Source organism: Hyaena hyaena, unplaced genomic scaffold, assembly GCF_003009895.1.
Source record: "Hyaena hyaena isolate Hyena2069 unplaced genomic scaffold, ASM300989v1 scaffold_6, whole genome shotgun sequence".
Classification (NCBI taxonomy): Eukaryota; Metazoa; Chordata; class Mammalia; order Carnivora; family Hyaenidae; genus Hyaena; species Hyaena hyaena.
In genome coordinates, this window is record NW_024080638.1 from 5,631,898 (window position 1) to 5,654,737 (window position 22,840).

The 22,840-nt window shown below is 40.6% G+C and overlaps 1 protein-coding gene across 3 annotated transcripts in view; it reads right to left on the reverse strand.

Annotated features, from left to right (window-relative positions):
- Positions 1-789: 789 nt before the first annotated feature.
- Positions 790-22,840, reverse strand: part of ECPAS (Ecm29 proteasome adaptor and scaffold) — a 111,040-nt gene continuing 88,989 nt past the window's right edge. For 2 of the 3 annotated variants that reach the window (XM_039239790.1, XM_039239781.1), the window contains 18 exons: positions 22,303-22,408; positions 21,243-21,290; positions 20,033-20,154; positions 18,093-18,243; positions 17,087-17,152; positions 15,571-15,660; positions 14,415-14,481; positions 13,532-13,623; positions 13,383-13,449; positions 12,962-13,153; positions 12,153-12,361; positions 11,311-11,354; positions 11,022-11,214; positions 7,565-7,703; positions 5,530-5,635; positions 5,230-5,318; positions 2,421-2,492; positions 790-1,094 (listed from right to left, as the gene is read on the reverse strand). In XM_039239790.1, the coding sequence (XP_039095721.1) occupies positions 955-1,094; positions 2,421-2,492; positions 5,230-5,318; positions 5,530-5,635; positions 7,565-7,703; positions 11,022-11,214; positions 11,311-11,354; positions 12,153-12,361; positions 12,962-13,153; positions 13,383-13,449; positions 13,532-13,623; positions 14,415-14,481; positions 15,571-15,660; positions 17,087-17,152; positions 18,093-18,243; positions 20,033-20,154; positions 21,243-21,290; positions 22,303-22,408 (1,993 nt within the window). In that variant the 3' untranslated portion in view covers positions 790-954. The remainder of the gene's footprint in view (positions 1,095-2,420; positions 2,493-5,229; positions 5,319-5,529; positions 5,636-7,564; positions 7,704-11,021; positions 11,215-11,310; positions 11,355-12,152; positions 12,362-12,961; positions 13,154-13,382; positions 13,450-13,531; positions 13,624-14,414; positions 14,482-15,570; positions 15,661-17,086; positions 17,153-18,092; positions 18,244-20,032; positions 20,155-21,242; positions 21,291-22,302; positions 22,409-22,840) is intronic. The other variant, XM_039239799.1, reaches the window with a different exon arrangement.

A 22,840-nucleotide genomic window follows, 5' to 3' on the forward strand; every position in this document is an offset into this window, starting at 1 on the left:
GTTATTCCCAAATGGCTAATTAAGATGCTTGCTTTCCTATCCTAGAGTCAAGTCGTCTTTACAGGTTTGAGATTGTAAGTAGGGTAAACCAGAGCAGTCACGATTTTGTTGTTGGTTTTTGGCTTTTGCAATTGACACAGCTACAGGTACAGACAGAAGACGCAATCCTGTCCTAATCTACTTTCGTGTGCCTGTAAAAGGGCAATCGGAACCAGGATTACCACGTGGAGAGCAAAGTCTCTCTCTCAACCCATAAAGCTGGTAATCAATCATTTTCTAAAAACCGGTCAGCTAAACAAATGACAAGACAACGTTCAGCCTCTGAATTTCAAGAATCCAACAGTACTTAGATCTAACGGGTGGGTTCAGTTCTGGTTCCAGGTCTGTAGTATGCACCTCATCTTGGGAATCTCAGGCAGGCCAGGGGGAGCACTGATTGGCAGCAGCTGATAAAAGTATACTGGGCATGTCTTCAAACACCTGGGTCCCGGCCCTGGCACAGGCTTCAGATTGGAAGCTAAATCATCTGCTGGCTTATTTCTTCAGGTGTAAAGCAAGGGGATTAAACTAAGTGAGTTACAGAGTCCCTTCCTAAAATAACCTTATTTAATTGGATGCAGTTCCAAGATTTTTATCCAGCTTGCTCTGTAACTCTGCCTGTTCCTTTAATTACAGCCTTAATTCTTTTTGTAACTATTTCCATCAGTTTCACCTCTGACCACGTCTCAAACATCCAAGGTCCCATTAAGGTCACTCAGCCCAGACACTTTTAAAAATCAAGTAAAATAAAGCTAATAAGGAACGAAATTTAAGGCATTTTTTTTTTTTATTTCAGCCAAGGAATGATGCATGCTACAGATTAATCTTTACTTTTCCCCACTTGGTTTTTTCAAAGAATACCACCATTTCAACCCCCAACGAACATGGCACTTGTTTCTTTCTTCCCCTTCTAATTTATTCCAGGTTTTCAAGTGTTTTCTTCAGTAATGATGCTTTTTCCTGCAGGTCAGGTCTGCTGTCCGTCTCCATAGTAGCTAAAGACTCAATTAGCAGCACTCTGCATTCAGATGTCAAACTTTCCCACTGTTTAGATTCTGAATGGAAAAAGAAGAATCTTTATAGAACAAGCAAGCAAAAAAACCTAAAAACTTCTTTCTTCTTTTCCTCCATAGAGCCTATCCCCCAAATAAATGCAAAGAAATCCCTTGATGGCAGTTTGATATTTAATAGGTTCAATAGTTGTCTCAAAACCTAATTATTGACAATAACATGAGACTACGTCAGAAAACTTCATCCTCTGGCCCCCGCACTAGGGGGACAAAGAGGATCTAGGGATGCTGAAGAAAAGTGGGAAGTAGGAAGAATCAAGACAAAGCACACAAAAAGCCTCTGTATAAAATACACTTGGTAAAAAAAATCTTGAATAAACTTCAAAGTTGCAAAGTCAGTCTGAACAAACTGGCTTTCTTGAAGGTACTAGAGATCTCTACACATACTGGAAATTTCAGAAACTCAGCAAGTATACCAGATCCTCAATCCTGTCTATCAGGTTCTGCTACTTTCTAGTGATGTGGTTTCAAGCAAGTTGTTTCACTGTTTAGCCTCATTTTCCTCATCTAGAATATATTCATACATATCTGGCTAAGTGGAAATTCAGTAATGTGACTAGGTGCCTAGCTCTTTTATTTCAACAAGGAAAAACGGATTGTGAGTCTAAAAGGCCTGCTTCATGGAACCTAGGACAGGTGCTTTAATTGTCAAGTGCAGAGAGAGGGAGAAGTACAAACAGAAAATATACAAGACTCTCAAGAAAACTGTTCATCTGTGGGGTTAGAATAATGAAAGATGAAGAGGAAAAAGAGAGGCCTCCTTTTGAAAAACACCACTGGAGAAAATGCTAGCAGTTTTCTTTTACCACTAATACAACAGACCATTAGAGGAAATCTGCTTCTTGATAAAAGGTTAAAAAAAAAAAAAAAGGAAAACGAGGGGAAAACAGGATTAAGAAAACTGCTGCCACATTTGATGACTCAACTGTTAAAAGTGTTTTCCCAACTCCACTTCTTAGTGCATCCCCGTTTCTTTGTGTGTGTACAGTGGGCCTACTACGCCACTGTCAACCAGGTACCGTAATTAACCCAGATCAAATCAGGAGTCATGGTAGAAACAATACTTGATTACTTCAATAACTATGGCTTCATAATATATTAGAAATATATAAAATAAAAGAGTACCAAACTTAAACACTTAATAAATTTTAAAGATGTTAGCTTTGTATATTTGACTAACACGTACATGTATTAATTTATATTTTAGAGAATATGCTTATTAAGAACAAAAAGAGAAAAAAAATTCCTAAACTATATGCCATAAAGTATCCTGGATTTGTGGTCCTCCAATTAAAAACATCAAGAACTCACCTTCAAGTTTTTTAAGCAGTAATTCTGTCACAGATAAAGCTTCTGTTCTCACAGATGAGTAGGTCTTATTTTCTAAGGAGAAAATCAGATAGTTCACGTTATTTGTTTTATAGTCCTTACACACAGAACCTCCAACATTAAGTTAGTGTTACTGGAAGAAAGATATTCAGAAATTATAAATTCAGGGAAAGAAGCAAAAGCTTCCTTTTGCTTATTATCATCAAATACTTGAAATATGCTAATGTCCATATTTCTTACTTTAAAAAGAAAAGCAAAACTGTCAGCCAAATATACCAATCATTACAACAAATGCCAATATTTAAAGGACCCATTTTATAAGTGAGAAATCAAACGACACTATCTCAAACACAGAGTTATCTTTACATGACACCTAAGAAAAGTCTTCAGGTTTGCAGGAGTTCCTCATTTTATCATAAAACATTATGTAACCCAGAGGGTCAAGGACAATCAAAAACACTTGGATGAGACCCTACAAAGACTAGTGTCTTGGCTGCCAGTTCTTTTGTTTTGTTTTTCATTTTTTAATGTTTGTTTATTTTGAGAGACAGAGAGAAAGAGAGAGAGTGCAAGCACGCACATGTGCAAGTGGGAGAGGGGCAGAGAGAGGGAGACAGAGAGACAGAATCCTAAGCAGGCTCCATGCTACCAGGGCAGAGCCCAACTAGGGACTTGAACTCAAGAACCATGAGATCATGACCTGAGGGGAAACCAAGAGTCAGATGCTTAACCGACTGAGCCTCCCGGGCGCCCCCTAGCTGCCAGTTCCTTATTCAATAGCACGCTGCCTCCAAGAGCTGTAGCTGAACTACACTTCCCGAGCGTCTGTTTCAGACACAGCCTCCAGGTCAGGGTGATGCTGTCCACTGAAAACATTAATACACAACCAAGCCTGGGGCAAGGAAAGCACGAGATGAGCTTATAACATCCCTTATGCTACAAAGCACAGAGATGCCTAAAAGGATGCCAGTGACCTGTCAATAAGACCCAGGAGTCAGCTTAAAGAAGCCTCCACTGGAACGATCTGAGCAAAATATTAATTAAGGAAAATAACTAATCATAAACCAATTGGGGAGGGGAGAAAATCCACAAATCAGTACTGATAAGAGATGAAGAGAGAGAGAGGGAGAGGCGGCACCTTGTTTACAAGAGGAGGCCGATGCCCACCTGGTAAATGGGAAGGAAGTCCTGGTGGTGCAAAACTGCCCTGGTAACAGTGGTTCAGGGAAAAGCCCGAGACACATGCTAAGTCCAAAGAGCATACTTTGAGGAGGGGTGGGGTAGCTGCGTGGTCTTAAAGAACCTTCTCTCTGCTGGTTAGACATAGTTAGGAGGAGCAGATTGTTTGAATGGTCTTAAAGTGTGTTCCCACGGGCTTCTTACCAGACACAAGGGAGGAAAACAGTAACTACACAATAAAGAAAAGTGAGTGGCTGGGCCGCCTGGGAGGCTCAGTCGGTTAAACGTCCGGCTTCGGCTCAGGTCATGATCTCATGGTTCATGGGTTCGAGCCTCATGTTGGACTCTGTGCGGACAGCCAGCTCAGACCCTGGAGCCTGTTTCAGATTCTGTGTCTCCCTCTCTCTCTGACCCTCCCCTGCTCACAATGTCTCTCTCTCTCTCTCTCAGAAATAAATTTAAAAAAAAAGAAAAGAAAAAGAAAAGTGAGTGGTACCTTGACCAGGTAATCAAAATTAACATCGCCAATCTGAGCAGATGAACACCATGTGTCCCTGGATGTGCGAGGGCACATCACTCACAGAGTGTCCCAGCTGGGAACTCATAACTGCATCTTCACCAATAAACATGAAACACCAAGTGAGAAACATTCTAGTTTTAGAAATGGGGGGAGGGGCAAGGGGAAGACTTTTCTTCAAAATTACCAATGTTATGTAAGATACAGAAAGGCTGAGGAAGTGTTCCAGATTCAAGGAAACTAAAAAAGACATGACAGCCAAGTTCAGTAAATGATCCTGGGCTGGACTCCATACTGATGGGGAGCGGAGAAAGTCTACCAGAACATTTGTTGAGGGCGCCTGGGCGGCTCAGTCAGTTAGGTGTCAGACTCTTAGTTTTGGATCAGGTCATGATCACCCACTTTGTGAGATCAATCCCCATGCTAAGAGCATGGAGCCTGCTCGGGATTCACTCTCTCCCTCTCCTTCTATCCCTAGGCACTTGCACACATGCATGCTCTCCGTCTCTCAAAATAAATAAAAACATTAAAAAAAAAAAAAAAAAGAACATAGTTGAGTCAACTGAAAACCCTGACTATGAATGGTGAAAATCTGACTAACCCTGCTGCGTGAGTGTTACATCCCTACAGCTGGGACTGCACTGTGTTACATCAAAGAGCGCTCACTGCAAACTCAGGAGTAAAAGGGCAGATGTCAGCTACATACCAACAATGGTTCGAGAAAAAACACGTGTACAGAGAAGTACAAATGATGAAGTAAATGGGACGAAATATTAACAGGTGACTTTGTGTAAAGGAGACACAGGTATTACATGCACTATTTCTGGCGACTTTTCTGTAAGTTTGAAATTCTTCCCAAATAAAAGTAAAAAAAAAAAAAAAAAAAAAAAGTACTTATCAGAACGGTTTTTCTAACCTAGGGGTTAGTTCCAGAGTAACATGCCACAGTTTGGGCACATATCGGGCACATGAAGTAGTTCAGCAGCTGCTCCGTGAATGCGGCTCCTCGCACAAGGGAGGGAGGGAGTGCCTGAAGCTCTGCTCCCTGAGCTCTAAGGTTAGGACTCCTTATCCATGTCAGCTCACCACACTCACCTAAACAATATGTGATTGCTTTACAAGTTTCAAGGAGAATTTCAGCCAAAGCCTCAGGATCTGCATGTTCTTCTTCCAAAAGCATTAATCTGTACAAATAAAAGCAAGATAAAAAATGCCAGTTATTAAGAAACATCCCCAAACCTTTCTGGCACAATTTCTATCTGCATGTGTCACATTATGATGTCACTTCAGCTATTTGGTTTTAAAATCTGAAAGAATTCCACTGATTAGATCTAAAATGCTGAGGGGCCGGGGGAGGAAAAATAAATGACTGAACTGTGTGTGAAGCAGAATTACCCCTGAAAAAAGGCATTCATCGACTGTAAGACTCCGAGCTGCACCTTCCACGTGCTGAGTTTTAGCCGCTCACACATCAACTTGCACAGCTCCTGACGGTAACAACCTGGGACAAACAGAACAGCGAAGGACAGACAGCGCAGGAAGAAGACAGAATGAGTGAGGGACACACAGAGACAGACAGAAACCAGAGCACAGAAGGATAGGGAGGGTTAGGAAAGAGAAAAAAAATAAATAAATAAAACACATGTCTTTAAATTAAAGTCAGGAAATCTCAAAAGAACTTCAGCATAACTTTGTGCCCAACTCCCAAATTTCCCGGACCAGAAACATCCTCCCATCAAGGGTCCTATTAACTGTTCAGAAATGTTCATTTTTAAGGCAATATCCTTCTCCAAGGAGCTAACACAGAATCTTAACCGCACTCCTTCTTCCTGTAAAATACCCTGAGTTACAGCCAAAGAAAGCAGAACTCTGGAGGTAGGGAACTCCTCTCTGGACACTCACAAGGAGCTCGTGCATACTGTAGGCTTATCAAGACACAGCAGTGCTTTATCCCAAACATGTCACACCAACTGCACTTGTTATAATTATATCATTAATAATACACTGAATGACGAAAAGGAGGATAAAGCTCAACAATGTAGCTACTTTTTAAATGCTGTTGAATTTAGTGTGGTTCACAAATGTAAAGATGCATTGGAATAAAAAGCTAGAATTCTGCTCTTGATTTGTTTCCTAATAGACTAGAATTTCTTTCTCCACCATAAACAAACAGAAACCAGAAACTGTAGATGCTGCATTATGAGTAAGACGTACATAAGAAGTCAATGTAGAACAATGAAATTCTCAAAGACCTTGGCCCTCTCCTCAATAACTAGCAAATGAATGTACATTCCAATGCTTTATACTAAAATAAACTGCTTTGTGTGTGATCTTTTTTATAGAATTCCCTACTTTAACTTTTTCTACATATCAAGCAAAACTTAGGAGTCCAAATGGTGTCAGATGAAGTGCACTTTCACTGCAGCCCGTAACATAATATCAAGAAATAAGACCACTTAACAAATCTCTGTCTTTGGGAAAATCCTTCCGATACATAGCAAATATGCTGTATAAAGTTCACACAAAGAACAGCAAGGCTCAAAGACAACTCTAAGTCTGATTTTAGATATATCCAAGCCTGAATAATCAACAATATTTTATACATCATCCAAGAATATTAACATGTTCAGCAGGGTGCTCTCTGCAGGAAGTAGCGTAAGGCAAACTCAGGAGCAGTGTCATCCCGAAGGCCCTCTGAACTAACTGCAACCAAGATCAAGAGCAAAGGGTTGGTGGTTATTTACCTAAACCTTTGGAAATATAAAGATCTCTCAAAAAGTTCCAAGTTTCTCAGTGAAATACAGATTTCACCTGTTTATTGAAGATTTGGTAATATGGCCATTAAGTTTGAAGAAAAGAGCTCACTAATAAATTCTACTGATTTCCCAGAAAAGAGCATCATAAAGAGTAACAATTCTTTTTATGGGCAAACTACATAACCGTTATCATGACTGCTATGGACTGAAGTGCATCTCCCAAATTCTTATGTTCAAGTTCTAACTCCAAGTACCTTAGAATAGGACTGTATTGAAAGGGTCTTCAAAGGGGTCATTAGACGGGTCCTCAATCCAGTTTGACTGGTGTCCTTATAAAAAGAGGTTAGGACACAGACACAGATGGCCATTTACATGCCAAGGAGTGAGGCTGCAGAAGAGCCCACACAGCCAACACCTTGATCTCAGCCTTCCAGCCTCCAGAACTGGGAAAAAGCAGTTTCTGTGGTTTAGGCCGCCCAGTGTGCGTCACCGCATTGTAGCACACGGCAGTCAATGAGACTGTTTGCTGAGGCGGGAGGACAGTTCACGGCGGGTCCCTACTATGAATCAGGCTCCACAAGCAACCACAGCACCACCTGTCACACACAACACCCTCGCTCGCATAAGTAGCCTCTGGCTATGGCACTTCTGCACGCGCAGGGCCTGGTGCTTACGCTGGGTCTCCACGTTCCGGGGCCAGGCTTTGCCCAGGCTCTCAAAGGCTCCCAGCAGACATTCCAGCTGCAGCTCCTTCTCCTTCTCCTTCTCATCTTCGTTTTTGGTTGTCCGAACGCCAGTGCTCTCGGGTGAGTTCTAGGATACATGAAAGCAAAGGAAGGCAAATTTTAGTTTTTTTCCCTTCAGAGTTACACGTGTACTACAAAGACAACCAGGGTCCCAGAGCAGGAGATGTTAACCAAGAATTAAATGCTAAATTCTCTACCGTGAGTCTTCCTGTCTGTGAAAAAAATCTGTTACAGAAATACTATACCTCTCTAATAAATTTGGAAAAGCCTTTATTTTTTTTAATATATTTTTTTTTTTTACAAATAGTTTATTGTCAAATTAGTTTCCACATAACACTCAGTGCTCATCCCCACAAGTGTCCTCCTCCATGCCCATCCCCCCCACCCCCCCACATCCATCAGTCCTCAGTTTTTGTCAGCATTCAAGAGTCTCTCATGGTTTGCCTCTCTCCCTTTCCCCCACCATTTCCGCCCTTCTTCTCCCCCTTGTTCCTCCATCAAGTTCCTCCTAATCCTCCTATACGTGCAAACATATGATATTTGTCCTTCTCTGCCTGACTTATTTCGCTCAGCATAACACCCTCAAGGTCCACCCATGTTGCTACACATGGCCAGATTTCATTGTTTCTCATTGCCATGTAGTATTCCATCGTATAGATAAACCACATCTTCTTGATCCATTCATCTGTTGATGGACACTTAGGCTCTTGGAAAAGCCTCTAAAGGAATCTGTAAGAAAAGGTGAAAAATATGCTATATATGTAGTTTGTTTGGTTTTATGTAGGCTCCACACTGGGCATGGAGGCTTGAACTCACGACCCTGAGAGCAAAACCTGAGCTGAGATCTAGAGTCAGACTTCTGACTTCCACTCAGGTCATGATCTCACGGTTCATGAGTTCGAGCCCCACATCAGGCTCTGTGCTGACAGCTTAGAGCCTGGAGCCTGCTTCGGATTCTGTGTCTCCTTCTCTTTCTGCCCCTCCCCTGCTCCTGTTCTCTCTCTCTTTCAAAAATAAATAATATGAAACATTATAAAAAAAAGATTAAGGAAAAAAAGAGAGAGACACATGGGGTACCTGGGTGGCTCAGTCAGTTAAACATTCAACTCTTGATTTCCAGTCAGGCCATGATCTCATGGTTGTGAGACTGAGCTCCACATCTGGGCTCTGCAGTGACAGCAGGAGGCCTGCTTGGGATTCTCTCCCTCCCTCTCTCTCTGCCCCTCCCCTGTATGTGGGTGCAGATGTTCAAGAACCAAAAAAAGGGCACCTGGGTGACTCAGTCGGTTAAGCATCTGACTTTGGCTCAGATCATGATCTCATAGTTCTTGAGCACAAGCCCCGCTTTGGGTGAGTATGAGCTCCACCTTCAGGTAAACTCCAGCCTTGCCTTGTGCGAGCCACACTTCTCCCTGTCCCTCATGGATTCTCTCGCTCTCTGCCTCTCACTCACTTGTGCCCTCTCTCAAAAAAAAAAGATTCAGATGCTTAACCAACTGAGCCACCTAGGCACCCCTGTGCCTGTATATGTAGTATTTTAAGTGTAACCTAAAAGCCTTGCATTAGAATCATGAGATTAAAGATGAAAGAATCTGGTAATCATCTAAATCCAAACTCTTTAAAGAAAAACAAGCTGAGAGGTATGTCATCTAGCTGGTGATATAATGAATTTAAAACACAAGTCTCTCAAATCCATGTACTATCAGTATATAACAGAAATTATCTAAACAGCTTTCTGTTGAAAGAAAACCAATTAGCAGCAACACAAGAAATAAAAATCCTATTTAAAACATTTCGTATTTCATAAAAAAATAAATGATAAACCATAACCTTTTTTTCTCTGGACCAGTACCCAATCTCTAAAAATGAGTACTTTATTTTCCAAATGACACTTAAGTCTTTCTTATCAAAGTCTCTCAATATATGGCAGAGACAAATAACAGTGAAACCCTGAGGGGTGCCTGGGTGGCTCAGTTAAGCATCTGACTTCAGCTCAGGACATGATCCCACAGCTTGTGGGTTTGAGCCCCATGTCAGGCTCTGTGCTGACAGCTTGGAGCCTGGGGCTTGCTTCAGATCCTGTGTCTCCCTCTTTCTCTGCCCCTCCTCCACTCACACTTTGTCTCTCTCAAAAATGAATAAACATTAAAACAATTTTTTTTAATTAAAAACTAAAAAATAAATTAAAAAAAAAAACCCACAGTGAAACGGTGATCTTGTCTTTACTCTAGGATGACTCGGGTGGCTTCTGCACACAGTTAAAAGGCAAAGCATATCACCACTATGTCAGAGACTCTACATTCGTTCCAACATTGACTCCTGGAACTCACTGTTCCTATAGTCTTGAGTTTCCCAGCTTGCAGGTTGAAATCCCTGCAATGAACACCCACTCTCCCCTTCTCCCATGGCAGGCAAATGGACAACTAGAAGACTGCCTTTCCTAGCCAGGTGCTACCTGGCTCAGTACTGGCCAGGGAAATAGAAGTGAAAGTGCCACACAGAGATGTCCAAGAACTCTCCTTGAGAGAGAACAGACGCACCTAGTTGGATCCTTCATCATTTCCTCCTCTACTCTGCTGTCGCCTGCCTGGAAGGCAGTCGCACACCCACACACTGTAGGAAAGCAGGGCTCCAGGCCGTAACCAGCCACAATGCCTAGACTCTCAGCTGACAGAAAAGCAGCTATCTTGTTTGAGGCCATGCTATTTTCGGATTTTCTGCTATTTGCAGTTACACTAATCCTAATAAAATATGTACACAGGGCACCAGGAAAATCTTCCTTTCTTTTCCTTCTTTTTAAATGTTTTAAGTTTTTAAGTTTCTAAGTTTCACATTTTTTTTCTTTTTATCTTTTTAAATTTAGTTTTTAAGTATAAACTAGATCAGAAGGGGGACACCTGAGTGGCTCAGTCAGTTAAGCGTCCAACTTCAGCTCAGGTCATGATCTCGGAGTTCGTGGGCTTGAGCCCCGTGCATCAGGCTCTGTGCTGACAGCTCAGAGGTGGAGCCTGTTTCGGATTCTGTGTGTGTGTCTCTCTCTGCCCCTCCCCTGCTCACATTCTGTCTCTCTCTCTCTCAAAAATAAACATTAAAAAATAAATAAATAGGGGCGCCTGGGTGGCTTAGTCGGTTAAGTGTCCGACTTTCGCTTAGGTCATGATCTCACGGTTCGTGGGTTCGAGCCCCGCGTCGAGCTCTGTGCTGACTGCCGGCCCAGAGCCTGGAGCCTGTTTCAAAGTCTGTGACTCCCTCTCTCTCTGACCCTCCCCTGCTCACGCTGTCTCTCTCTCTCTCTCTCTCCTAGAAATAAATAATTAAAAAAATAAAAATAAAAAAATAAATAAACAAACAAACTAGACCAGAAGGGATAACAGGCGGTCATGACCTTCTTGATGAGAGGTATGACAATGTCTGAAAACTCCTGGAATCTGTCTTCTTTGGTGGCCTTCAAGACATCCGCCGCACAGCTGATTGCTACGATCTTGTATTTAAGATTCTCTTTGCAACACTCCTTCAGGACAGCCTGGAGAATTTCATTTGTGCTGGGCTGATTGGGCACAGGCTTTTCCAGCTGTGCACTAGAAGAGCCACACAAAAGCATCGGGATAGTTAGTAAGGACCACAGCTTTCGGGTTCTGATTAAGAAATGGCATCATCACTGAAAAAACATTTACCTGCAAGCTGTCACCACACATGCAATGGCTCTCAACAGCTCTTCCTAAAGGATTGAAAGATGAGGGAATACTGTTAAGCACACGTGTGTCATTTACATTCTATATACAATGACTGAATTAGCTCAGGAATATTTAGTAACTTAGCTAGAGTCATAGTATCTTTAACGCGCTTTGCTATTTAACAAGCACATCTGCAGAGTTTTCCTGCAAACCACAGAGGGAGGACAAGTGTCTTCATCTCCATTTTAGAAAGCCGAGAGACCTGACTTGTCCAAGGTCAATCACAGAACTCCCCGTCCCGCACTTCTACAGTACTGTGTTGGCCGCTACTGACTGTGACATCAAGTAGATTGTTAAATGCTGCCACATCTTGTGTTCCCCACTGAGTGTTCACTGTAGGTAATCTACTATCAGCCGTGTGTATGAAGTGACTAATTCACAGGTCTCAGCGACAGGCACCCTCAGCTCCAGGTTTAGGCACAGCTGGCCTTCTACTCAACTCAATGTGTGCCCAATCCTGATCTGTTCACGAGGTGACCAGGTATAAAACAGCCAACCACGTGATTTAAAACTTCTCTTGGAAAGCTAAATGTGATAAATAAAAATCCATCCGCATTACTATGCAGTACTCAAAAACATGTGGGTTACATTTTGATGTAACATCATATTTAATCAGACAAAGTTTACACAGAGCTTCCCACTGGCTAGGAAAGCTGGTTCAGATAAAACAATCCATGTGACATCCCACAAAAGCAGATTCTAATTTTTATAGAAAATGAAAGATGAAATCATAATCCTTTAAGGATACCTTTAATTTAACTGGGCATGAATGGTTCCTTTACCTTTCCTGCCCATGTTCGTCCAGCCAGGCCTTGCAGTAATGCGGTCAGTATCATTCCCAGATATGGAGGTACTAGGGAGCTGGTTTGTTTTGCAATTGATGCCATGGCAATTGCACCCTGGGCTTTCATTTTCCAGGACTGAGACTGCAAAGCCTTCTGGGTAATGATAATCAACTCCTGCAGGTATAACCGAATGCCACCAAAGGAACCTAGGTTATGAAAAGCAAAATTAAAGCAACTTTTAAATGACAAAAAAAAAATCAACTGGTTTTTCTCTTATAAGTATGAAAAAGAAAAAGGCAGTGACTATCAGTCTAAAGCAATAAATGTTCTCAAAGGTTACTACATCACACCACTCTCTGAAAGAGAGAGAAAGAGGGGAGTGTTGGGATACACCTTTACAACAGTAAGTCTTTATGAACTTGAATATGTCCACAGGAGGGTGTCATGCAAATGGTCTCCACCCATTTGTACATGAAGGTAAAGTACAGAATGAAGAAGCATCACTCTGAAGGAATACACTAAGGCAACATAGAATCACCAACTCCCAACTCAAATAGGTACAGCTCTACTTTGCTTGGGCAGAGGTTCTGTTCTCTTACATGGGCAGCAATGAGAGCGGAGAGCAAAGAGCTCTGAGCGCCAACCTTGAGAATGCAGCAATTTGGACAGGCTTTAAACCAAATGGGACACGTGCTGTTAGGGTTCTGGGAAAGTAACTACAGGAGTATCTAAATGAAAAATAGGAGTAAAAATCCCTGCTGTGTTTTTTAAGAAACAGGCTTAATTCACAGGCGCGGTTTACTAACCAGGTACATTTTCCTGCCAAACTTCAGTCCATAAGTTACACTCTTCCTTCTCTGCTTTCTCCTCCTCAGTTATTTCATGCATGCCCAGAAATGCCAAAGGCAGAACTTCTTTGGCATGGTTCTTCAATACATCCGGGCTGTATCGTCCAATAGCATGAACAGTCAAAGCACAAGAGGTCTTGTAGATGGGTTCTAAAGAGGAGGAGAAACACTGTAAACTTCATACTACTTTCTGCTGTTAGTCAGGATGACTGATCTCAACAAACTACTCAGCTTGGACCATGGCAAAACAAATCCATAAAACCAATCAGAACTGTTCCTAGCAAAGCACATAATATCACAGAAGGCAAGACCTGATTTGTACTGCTTTCCTAGATTGCTAACATCTAAATTAAAAGTAACAGGACGAAAAGAAAGGTACCTTCTTTCTCCATGTACCAGCCATTGAGCTTCTGCAGGAGTTTCTCAGTGCTGCTATCCCGTGAGGTCTGAAAAATAAAAAGCAACCCTACTTATTTCTTTATAATTACCAAAGCAGAATTACTTAATTAAATATGAAATCCAACTCACCCGAACTAAATGGCCCATGGCAAACGCACAAGATTTCTGAATTACACTGTTCCGATCTGTCAGGCCACTGAGCAAAGCACTCATAAGTTTACCTATCAGAAGTAATGGACAAAAACGTGATTCTTGTTTACCTATCAGAAATAACGGAAAAAAATGTTCTGCTCTGTTCCCAGGACAAAAACAAACTTAATCCTGTAATTAACATCTGATTTATTCCATGCTAGTTTGGAACCCAAGTATGTTACATTTGTACTATCCACTTGCTTCCTTTCCTGATATGAAATTAAACATTAATCTGTGTCTAGAATACTGCAGGAAACGTTATAAAAATGAGAGCTAGGTACATAAAGTTCATTAGCCCTCTTCCCACCTGAAGAGAAAAAATGCTGACAGAAAATTAGGCATAAAAAGGGACACCTTCGTTGGCTTAGTCGGTTGAACATCTGACTCTTTTTTCAGTTCAGGTCATGATCTCATGGTTCATGAGCTCAAGCCCCACATCAGGCTCTGTGTTGACAGTGTGGGAGTCTCTCTCTCCCTCTATCTCTGCCCCTCCCCCACTTGTGTGTTCTCTCTCTCAAAAACTTAAAAAAGTTAGACATAAATGGTAAACAAATCCTACAAAATGGCAGATACTTTCACCTTCTTAAACCAGTAAGAATTAATGCAATACTTATAGAACCGTGAACACTAGCTAAACTTGATCATCCCTGCACCTGCTTGCAAACAATGAAACAAAGGAAGAAAAAGGGGGTTAAAGGAGAAAAATCATACAGAAGATCACAAGCTTGTCTGATTGATAATTTTTTTTTTTTTCAAAAACCTTGTCACACAAGACATGGCCATACCAAAATGTCACCACACACAGTTTTGACAAACTCACCTGAGTAAGGTGTTAGGTCCTGGGGACACTGAGTAGTTAATGACACAATGACACTGGCACAGCCTCCCTACAGGGTTACAAAGGCAAAGGTCTAAATTTGATGGTCACAATGGTTCTGTCTTTCAAACCCTTTGTCTTAGGTGTCAATGATTTAAAGATGAGAAATCTATGAAGCCTAACAGCCCCTTTAGGATTCAATCTGGAAAGAGGATGGTCCTTATTTTAAAGTAGCAATGCAAAGACTTTTTTTCAAGGCTTCCAGCAGGAAGATGTGTACTCTCACATACACCGCAAATAAGAAAGAAAACTGGTACAGTCTTTTGGGAGGGAAACATATGTCCTCTTGGCGACCCTTGTTCTGACATTTTCAGTTCTAAGAATTTAACCAAAACAAATAGCTTCAGCTGTGTCTAAAGACATTCATCACAGTGCTGGTTTAATATCAAAAAAGCTGACAACAAATCAGATGTTCCTTCAGGGACTGAAATAAATGCTGCTGCAGCCACACAACAGAGTACCCTCCGGCCATTATAAAGAGGACGCTGCAGAACACACAGGCCCAGGAAAGAGAGGGGAAGAAAACTGTGAAATATTAACAGCGATTACCCCTACGTGGTAAACTTAATGGACAATCTTTACCTTCCTCCTGATCTATAAATGCTAAAATTTTTAAATGCAAGCAAGTATTAATTTTATCAGGAGAAAAAAATCTGAGTTGTTGTTTTTAAAGTGTGGGACTGAGTCAGATCCTTGAGAGATCTTGGAGAAGAAGACATTTTTCTAACCAGATACCTGCTGGCCCCTGTGAAAACACTAATCACCACCTAAAACCATCGTGCCTCAATATCTCGACAAGCATTTCCATTAATAACTGATCATGATGAGGACCCAGAGGGCATATTCATTATATTCTGTCCCATCAGGGACAGAAATGATTCCATTAAAAAAGTAAGACACTATTTATTGAATAAGTCACATGTTTTATATTTTGAGTAAGTTACAGGTTTTAAGTTATTAGTGCAACCATAGAAACAAAATAGTTAATATAAAATATTAAGGTTTACAGAGAACAATGAATTTCAGTATGACAGCTATTACATTTTTGTGGCCCAAACTAATGAAGATGTGAATCCTCTTGTGAAAAATACTTACTTACCTTGGTTCCCAGACCCACACCACTTCTGATCAATTCACATAATCTAGGAACCAGCTCACCCAGCACCGACACATCAAGATACTGCAGGCACTGTGGAAAAAGAATAAATGTAAAGTTAACCTTAGAAAATGACGAAGTCAATACCACATCACCAATTAAAACTGCTATGTCAAATATGTTATCCACTGGATTTGAACTGAAGCTGAAAAAATTGCTGGCTTAATTTTGCACTCATATCAACGTAAAACTACCACTGTACTATGAACAGAAAAGCCATTCATCAGTGGATCAACATTAAAAAAAAACAAGGGGCACCTGGGTGGCTACGTCAATTGAGCGTTCAGCTCTTAATTTCGGCTCAGGTCATGATCTTGCTGTTGGTAAGACTGAGCCCCACATCAAGCTCTGTGCTGACAGAGCAGAGCCTGCTTTAGATTCTCTCTCCCTTTCTCTGCCCTTCCCCAGGCCCCCAGCTCAGGTGCGCTCTCAAATAAACTTAAAAAAAAAAAAAAAAAAGTTTTTAAAAAATAAAAATAATAACAAAACAAAAATAACAAAAAACACTGCCTTACTAAAGGAGAAAATGAATTATAATTACCCAAAAAGAAGGGATTTCTCTGGGCCTATCTTCCTCCTTACCGATTCATGCTGAGTGGAAAACACATGAATTGGCTTCAGCGGGCCTGCCCAACCAAACCAGCTTATTAATGCCACCTTGTTAGCTGAATACTATGTTTTAGAAATGCAATGACACACATTCTATTGTAAATGACCATTATCTATAAGGCGTTTGCTAACCGTTTCTATTTATTTAAGAGTTCTTCTCTCCTCAATAATCTAATTAATACATAACATCCTTAGACCAAATTTTGGGGAAAGTGCCCCCATAAGCACTAAAAAACATCTTCTTCTCTTGTCCAGCCTTGCACTCTGCTTAGCAAAACAACTTCCAGTAGCTCACAAGCTGTCAGTTAAGCACTCCAGGGTATGCACAGGAGGGCTGGTTCTAGCCTTTAGTGACCTCTAATCCCAGACTCCAGGATCTTTAGAATTTAGAACCTCAGTGCCAAGCAGCTCTTTTCTGCAAATCCCTCTCCGTGGTTAAAACATTTCAGCATTGCTTGAGTTCTCTTTCCCTCTATGCCGCCTACCTTCACGGAACCTCCAGCTTACAACCTTCCGAGGTCCTCCCAAAGACAATGCTCGGGCAGAGACAGCTATCTGAATCTTTGTAAACAGGCAGGCCAAAAGAGATATACATTTATAGAGGGATCTTTTAATATGCTGTTCTTCTGTGTAACGCAAATCTGAACTAAAGAACTTTGGTATTTAGAAAATGATTTATTCAATTTAGTAATCTAGAAGAAGAAAAAAGAACCATACTGAGAAAAAACAGCAGTCACAATAGGTACTTGACTCATCCCTTAAGTCTCTACATCATTTGATGGACCCTGAAGAATGAAAAATCACACTCTAAGGTAGCCAAACAAACATTCCTATTACATGAGGCACTGACCATGTTGATTGTTTCCATCATGGGAGAGGATTTGGCAGCACTAAGTCGAGCACTATCCATCGCAGCCTGAGAACACAAATTCAAGTCACTCAGCACATTCAATTAATTACGAAGAACCCACCACACACACACACACACACACACCCATAAAAGGGCTTTACTTCTAGAAGAAATTTCTAAAAATAATATATAGATAAAGGAACAGGCACAACCTTTGATGCTGCATAATCTCTCTAACATCTGAAATCACCTCACTGCAGAATATGACGCATGCATTAAAAAGAATGAAGTAGCTCTATCTACAGATATGATCTATTGTCAATAACAAAAAGCAAATTGTAGAACAACGGTCATAGTCTATTTTTAAATGCATGTGCTTGTGTGGGTTTGTAGCCTGTGACTACATGGGAATTTCAAAACAGACTCAGGAACCCACTGAGAATGGGAACCCTCAGGAAGTGATACTATACCAGCAGGGGCGAGGGAACTCCTAGGGGATGACTGTCTACCCTTCTGCATTATTTTTCCATAATCAACGTTTCACCTACAATTTTTAAAAAGCAGTCTAGGCAACTATCATATATCTGAAAAGCAGAATAATTTTGGACTATGCCCAAGTCTAGATACAAATCCTCTGCACTTGTAAGGGCAGGAGTGGTCCATAGAAGGACTCTGAAGGTGTAGAACCCCCTCCCCCCCCCAAAAAAAAAAACACATAAAAAAAACCTGTGTTAAATAAATGTAAATGCATTTTTTTAATGGAAGTGTTAGCTTTCATCCAATTCACAAAATAGTGTATGAGCCCTCCTTGTGCTCCCTCCCACCACCCTCCCCAAAACCCACTGCCTGTAGTCACAGGAGTTGAGTGATTTCAAGAGTGGTGATGGTATCATTCGAGTCATGGAGTCTGTCTAGGGACACTGGAAAGACTGTTCAGATGGAACTCAGTACCTAGCAAGCCTTTTCCTCCTTGACCCTGACCAATATGTCTGTGTTGTTAACTCACCTTTTCTTGGTCTGTAGCCCGGAGGCTCAAATAATTGAGAACCTGGGGTTCCAATACACTTAAGGATTCCAACAGAGCTGGGATGAGTTTTGGCGCATGTGGTTTCAACATGGCTCCTGCACTTTTGCTAATCTTCACAAGGGTGTTAATGCTACAGACACACAGAACACAACTCTTAAGTCCTTTTGATATAAGCAAGAAGCTCTGCAAATCTAATCATGAGGACATTCTGTATTTTACTGCATTCAGGAATACATTCACCTGGTTAGAGTCTGGTCTTGGCACTATTTTTTTCCTTTACTTTTTATTATAGAAAATTTTCAGTATATGTGAAAGAATGAATCATAAATGAAATTCTACATATTTTCTACTTGATTCAACAATTAGCAACTTTTGGCCAATTTTGGTTCATTTATACCTTTTCCATACACAAAAGCACACTTCTTCCCCCTGACATCGTATTACCTTAAAGTATCCCCTACCTAAACTTCAGCATGTGTCACTGAGAGGCAAGGATTCTTTACTACAATCAAAATATCATTTTCAAACTTAGAAAATATTAATATTTTTCATATAATCTGATATCCAAATTCCATAATTGTCTCACAAATGTCTTTAAGAGTTGGTTTGTTGCTGAGCACCTGAGTGGCTCAGTTAGTGAAGTGTCAGACTCCTGATCTTGGCTCAGGTCATGAGCTCATGGTTTGTGAGATCAAGCCCCCACATCAGGCTCTGCACGGACAATGCGAAGCCTGCTTGGGATTGTCTCTCTCTCTCTCTCTCTCTGCGCCTCCCCTGCTCTCTCAAAATAACTAAACTTAAAAAAAAAAGCGTTGCTTTGCTGGAACTGGATCCAGAGCCCAGCCACACACTACAATTTACTGTATTCCTTAAAACCTTTCTAAAAGTGTCATCCCTACTCTTTTTTCTTATAATTTGGACTCTCTAACTATATTCTAATGGTGTCATTTAACATGCCCTTCTGTTCTTTGTACAGACCTGGAGGCTAAATTAGGCTCAGGTTCTATTTTTTTTTTTAATAAGAATCTTCACAGGTGGTGATGTACATGTCCTATTCTAGCACACTATGATGCATGTAATGTCTGCTTGTCTTTTTTTGTGAAGAGTTATCAGTGGATTCAAGCATGGCTAACCTAACCATTCACTTAAAGTTTCCCATCAGCCTTTCACCAGTGGGTTTAGAAGCTGCTAATGATTACTACCCCAAATTATTTTACAGAGGATAGCAAAATGGTAATACCCTAATTTTATCATTCCCTTGCCTTTGTTACACAAATAATTTTTTTAAACAACCTTCATTCAGCTATTTTATTAGAAGTAGTATGAAACAGTTACATATATAAGTATGGTACTATGCTGGTACTATTAATCTGATCTAATTTTAAGACTGAACTAAAATGACAGATAAAATTCCTAGATAGGACTCTAGTTGAAAAATAGAAAAACAATACAAACTAGAATCCTTCACCACTGAATTTTACAAAATAGCCATATATGTGAAATATATGAGTGTATTTTTTTTAGTATTTCATTGTTGCAGGTGATACTATTTTATACCTAGTGATCTGTGAAATATTAACATGATATAACCAATAACTACCAAGGATCTGTGACATAACAGAAATGTGTGCCTGCTGGGGGCAGAGGCTGATGGCAACACAGTAAGGCACCTTGATACTCAAGGTCAAGGCATAACAGCAGAATGCTAGTCCAAAACAAGGTCCCCCATAAGAGTATGTGTTTCGGCAAACATGCTCTGCCTCACAACTTTTCACAAATACTCTTGGGTCACCTCAACAGACTATCCTCAACTCATTTCTCCATACTCTAAGAATGTCACATTCAGAGACACACTATTTCTGCTAAATGGCTAGGAACTAAGTAAATCCAATACATTCATTTAGTCAGTGGATTCACACCTGAGGGCTCGAACTTCTGTCACAGGGCTCATCATTCCTTTGTCCAGAAGGCAAGGCAGAAGGACAGCGATGGTTCTCTGGCCAGCTGCTCCTTTGGCAGGGTCACACATTTTCACACAAACCTCACATACACAGAGTGTGGAAATTAGTGACACTGACCTCTTACCGATAAAGCATTCATCTAACAAAATATTTCCCGTAGCCACAGAAAAGAGTAAGTGAGTCAACTTTCCATGATACTTTCAGGAGAAACAGGAAAGAGTCCTCTGTCTGCCAGTAACTAAAAGGAATTGGGTAATGCTTCCACTCTCTAAGCTTTGGCCTTCTCAGGCCAACAGGAAACAGTTGAAAATAAAATGAGAAAATGTGTAAGAAAGCACTTTGCAGAAGGCTTAAGGTATTTTAATCATCAATAACTTTGGGTGGCAGCATAGCATACTGGTCAGGAGCACGAATCTGGAACAAGAAACACCAGTTTCAGGGGCGCCTGGGCAGCTCAGTCAGTTAAGCGTCCGACTCTTGAGCCTGGCTCAGGTCATGAGCTCATGGGTTTATGAGCTTGAGCCCCACATCAGGCTCTGTGCAGAAAGCCTGCGTGGGATTCTGTCTCTCTCCCTTTCTCTCTACCCCTCCCCTGCTCACTCATGCATATGCTCTCTCTCTCTCAACATAAATAAGTAAATAAAATTAAAAAAAAAAGAAACATCTGGATTTAAAACCTGGTTTTACTACTTACTAACAATGTAAACTGTGCCAAGGTTTACATAACTAAAAAGTAGAAGTCCCTGAAATACCACAAAATCAAGTTCAAGTAAGAAACTTATTTCAAAAAGCTTGGCAACCTCATAATTATGCAAGGGAAATTAACACATAACAATAGCAATAGTAAGAGAAGAGATACGATGTTGCTTGATCTCCAGGAGTAATATTTTCTTCAGGGCCCAGCACCAAGTCATATGTAATGTAAAGACTCAGAGAAACTGACCATATAAAGAGATCAGACATATACTTTGTCACAACTACTAGTATTGTAGTGTAATGGTACCCAGTTTCTGATTCACTCTAAGATTAGTGAACTAGAACATAAAGCCAATGACTTCATGTCACTGTAACTCAATGTCAACTTATATGACAAAAAAGAAGTCCTTGTCGTCCTGGTCTCAGAAAACCCTGCCCCACCTAACCCCTGATAAAAGATAGGAGTTTTCACCTTGCTTAGGGTTTTCAGAGCTAGTTCAGCAGCTTTCCGTACAGATTCCTAAAACACGAGGGAAAGTAAGGCATGATACAGATTAGTTTTATTCTCAACCACCCCACAATGTGTATTTAACTGCTCCTCACTCTATACAGATTAGTGAAAAATCCTACTTTCAATGCCAGGTAAAAATAGTGTTTCATTAGGCTCCCTGCCCATCAAGAAACATATAACAGCAAGTATTTCTTATATTAGGAAGGATCCATTGTGACCTTACAAAAATACGGCTATAAAATATAACAGCTTAGAAACTAAATGTATATTAATACAAACGTATAGATACCTATGTGAGGATTCTGAAATTTTAAAAATTTCTAATGAATAAAGCAAAAAGAAAGGTAGAACTGAAGTGCCTGATTCTAACGGTGAGATATCAAAGTATTTAAAATTTGAATCACCCAGAAAAAATTTAAAGGAATTGGTCACATTATTTGGGAGTGACTGATCCGATTTATAAAAACTGATCAAGTAGAGGTAGTCTGTATTTCCAGTATTTCCAAACTATTATTTATCCTAATCAATAGCATCATGAAAACTCTACTGAAAGAAAGTCAGACAATAGCCACATTTAAAAAAAAAAAAAAAGTCAATTCAATTTAGATCTAAGGATATCCAACTTGCAACATCACAGACACATGAGGACTGACACTCTGGGAGGAAACTGTTGTCTCTTAAAACTGTCTGGAGGGGCGCCTGGGTGGCTCAGTCGGTTAAGCGTCTGACTTTGGTTCAGGTCATGATCTCATGGTTTGTGGGTTCAAGCCCCGCATCGGGCTCTGTGTGCTGACAGCTAGCTCAGAACCTGGAGCCTGCTTCAGATTCTGTATCTCTCTCTCTCTCTCTGACCCTCCCCTGCTCACACTGTGTCTCTCTCTCAGAAATAAATAAAAGCATTAAAAAAATTAAAAAAAAAAAAAACTGTCTGGAGAGTGAGTTGTGAAATACCTAACATACGTATTTTAACCATCCATTTACAACTATTCTATGAATAAATGCAGATTTATTTCTATGATACCTTGATATCATCTTGCACCCGGAAAAGAGTTTCCCAAATTTCAGGAAGTTTATCAATGATGTCATCTAGGGGTCTTCCTCTCAATAAATCATTCAGAGCTAAACAGCTGAAAATAAACAATTTGGTTTTCAAATATATGATCAAGATAGCTCAATCTTCTACTATGAAACATTCATACCAAACAAGAATATGGATTCTGCCTGTATTTCCAGTTCCTATCCCCCCACTGCCGGACAGCAATGCCTGATCACTCCCTGGTGCCACATACACCACAGGCATATATTTACACTCATCAAACGTCTGTGTCCACAACTGTAACACAGCCTGAGAGGATGCGTCACTTTTTAGTTACCAGTGTATCCCTCCGTTAGCAGCAAAGTGAAAGGACATAGCAGGCAGGCACTGAATAAACCATATAAAGATATAAATGACACCCTACAAAACTTTGACAGTACCAATTTAACAAGTAATCTTTAATGTCATACTCCTATAAACTAAGACAACTTAGAAACACCACTGACTAGAAGTTTCTTTTAGA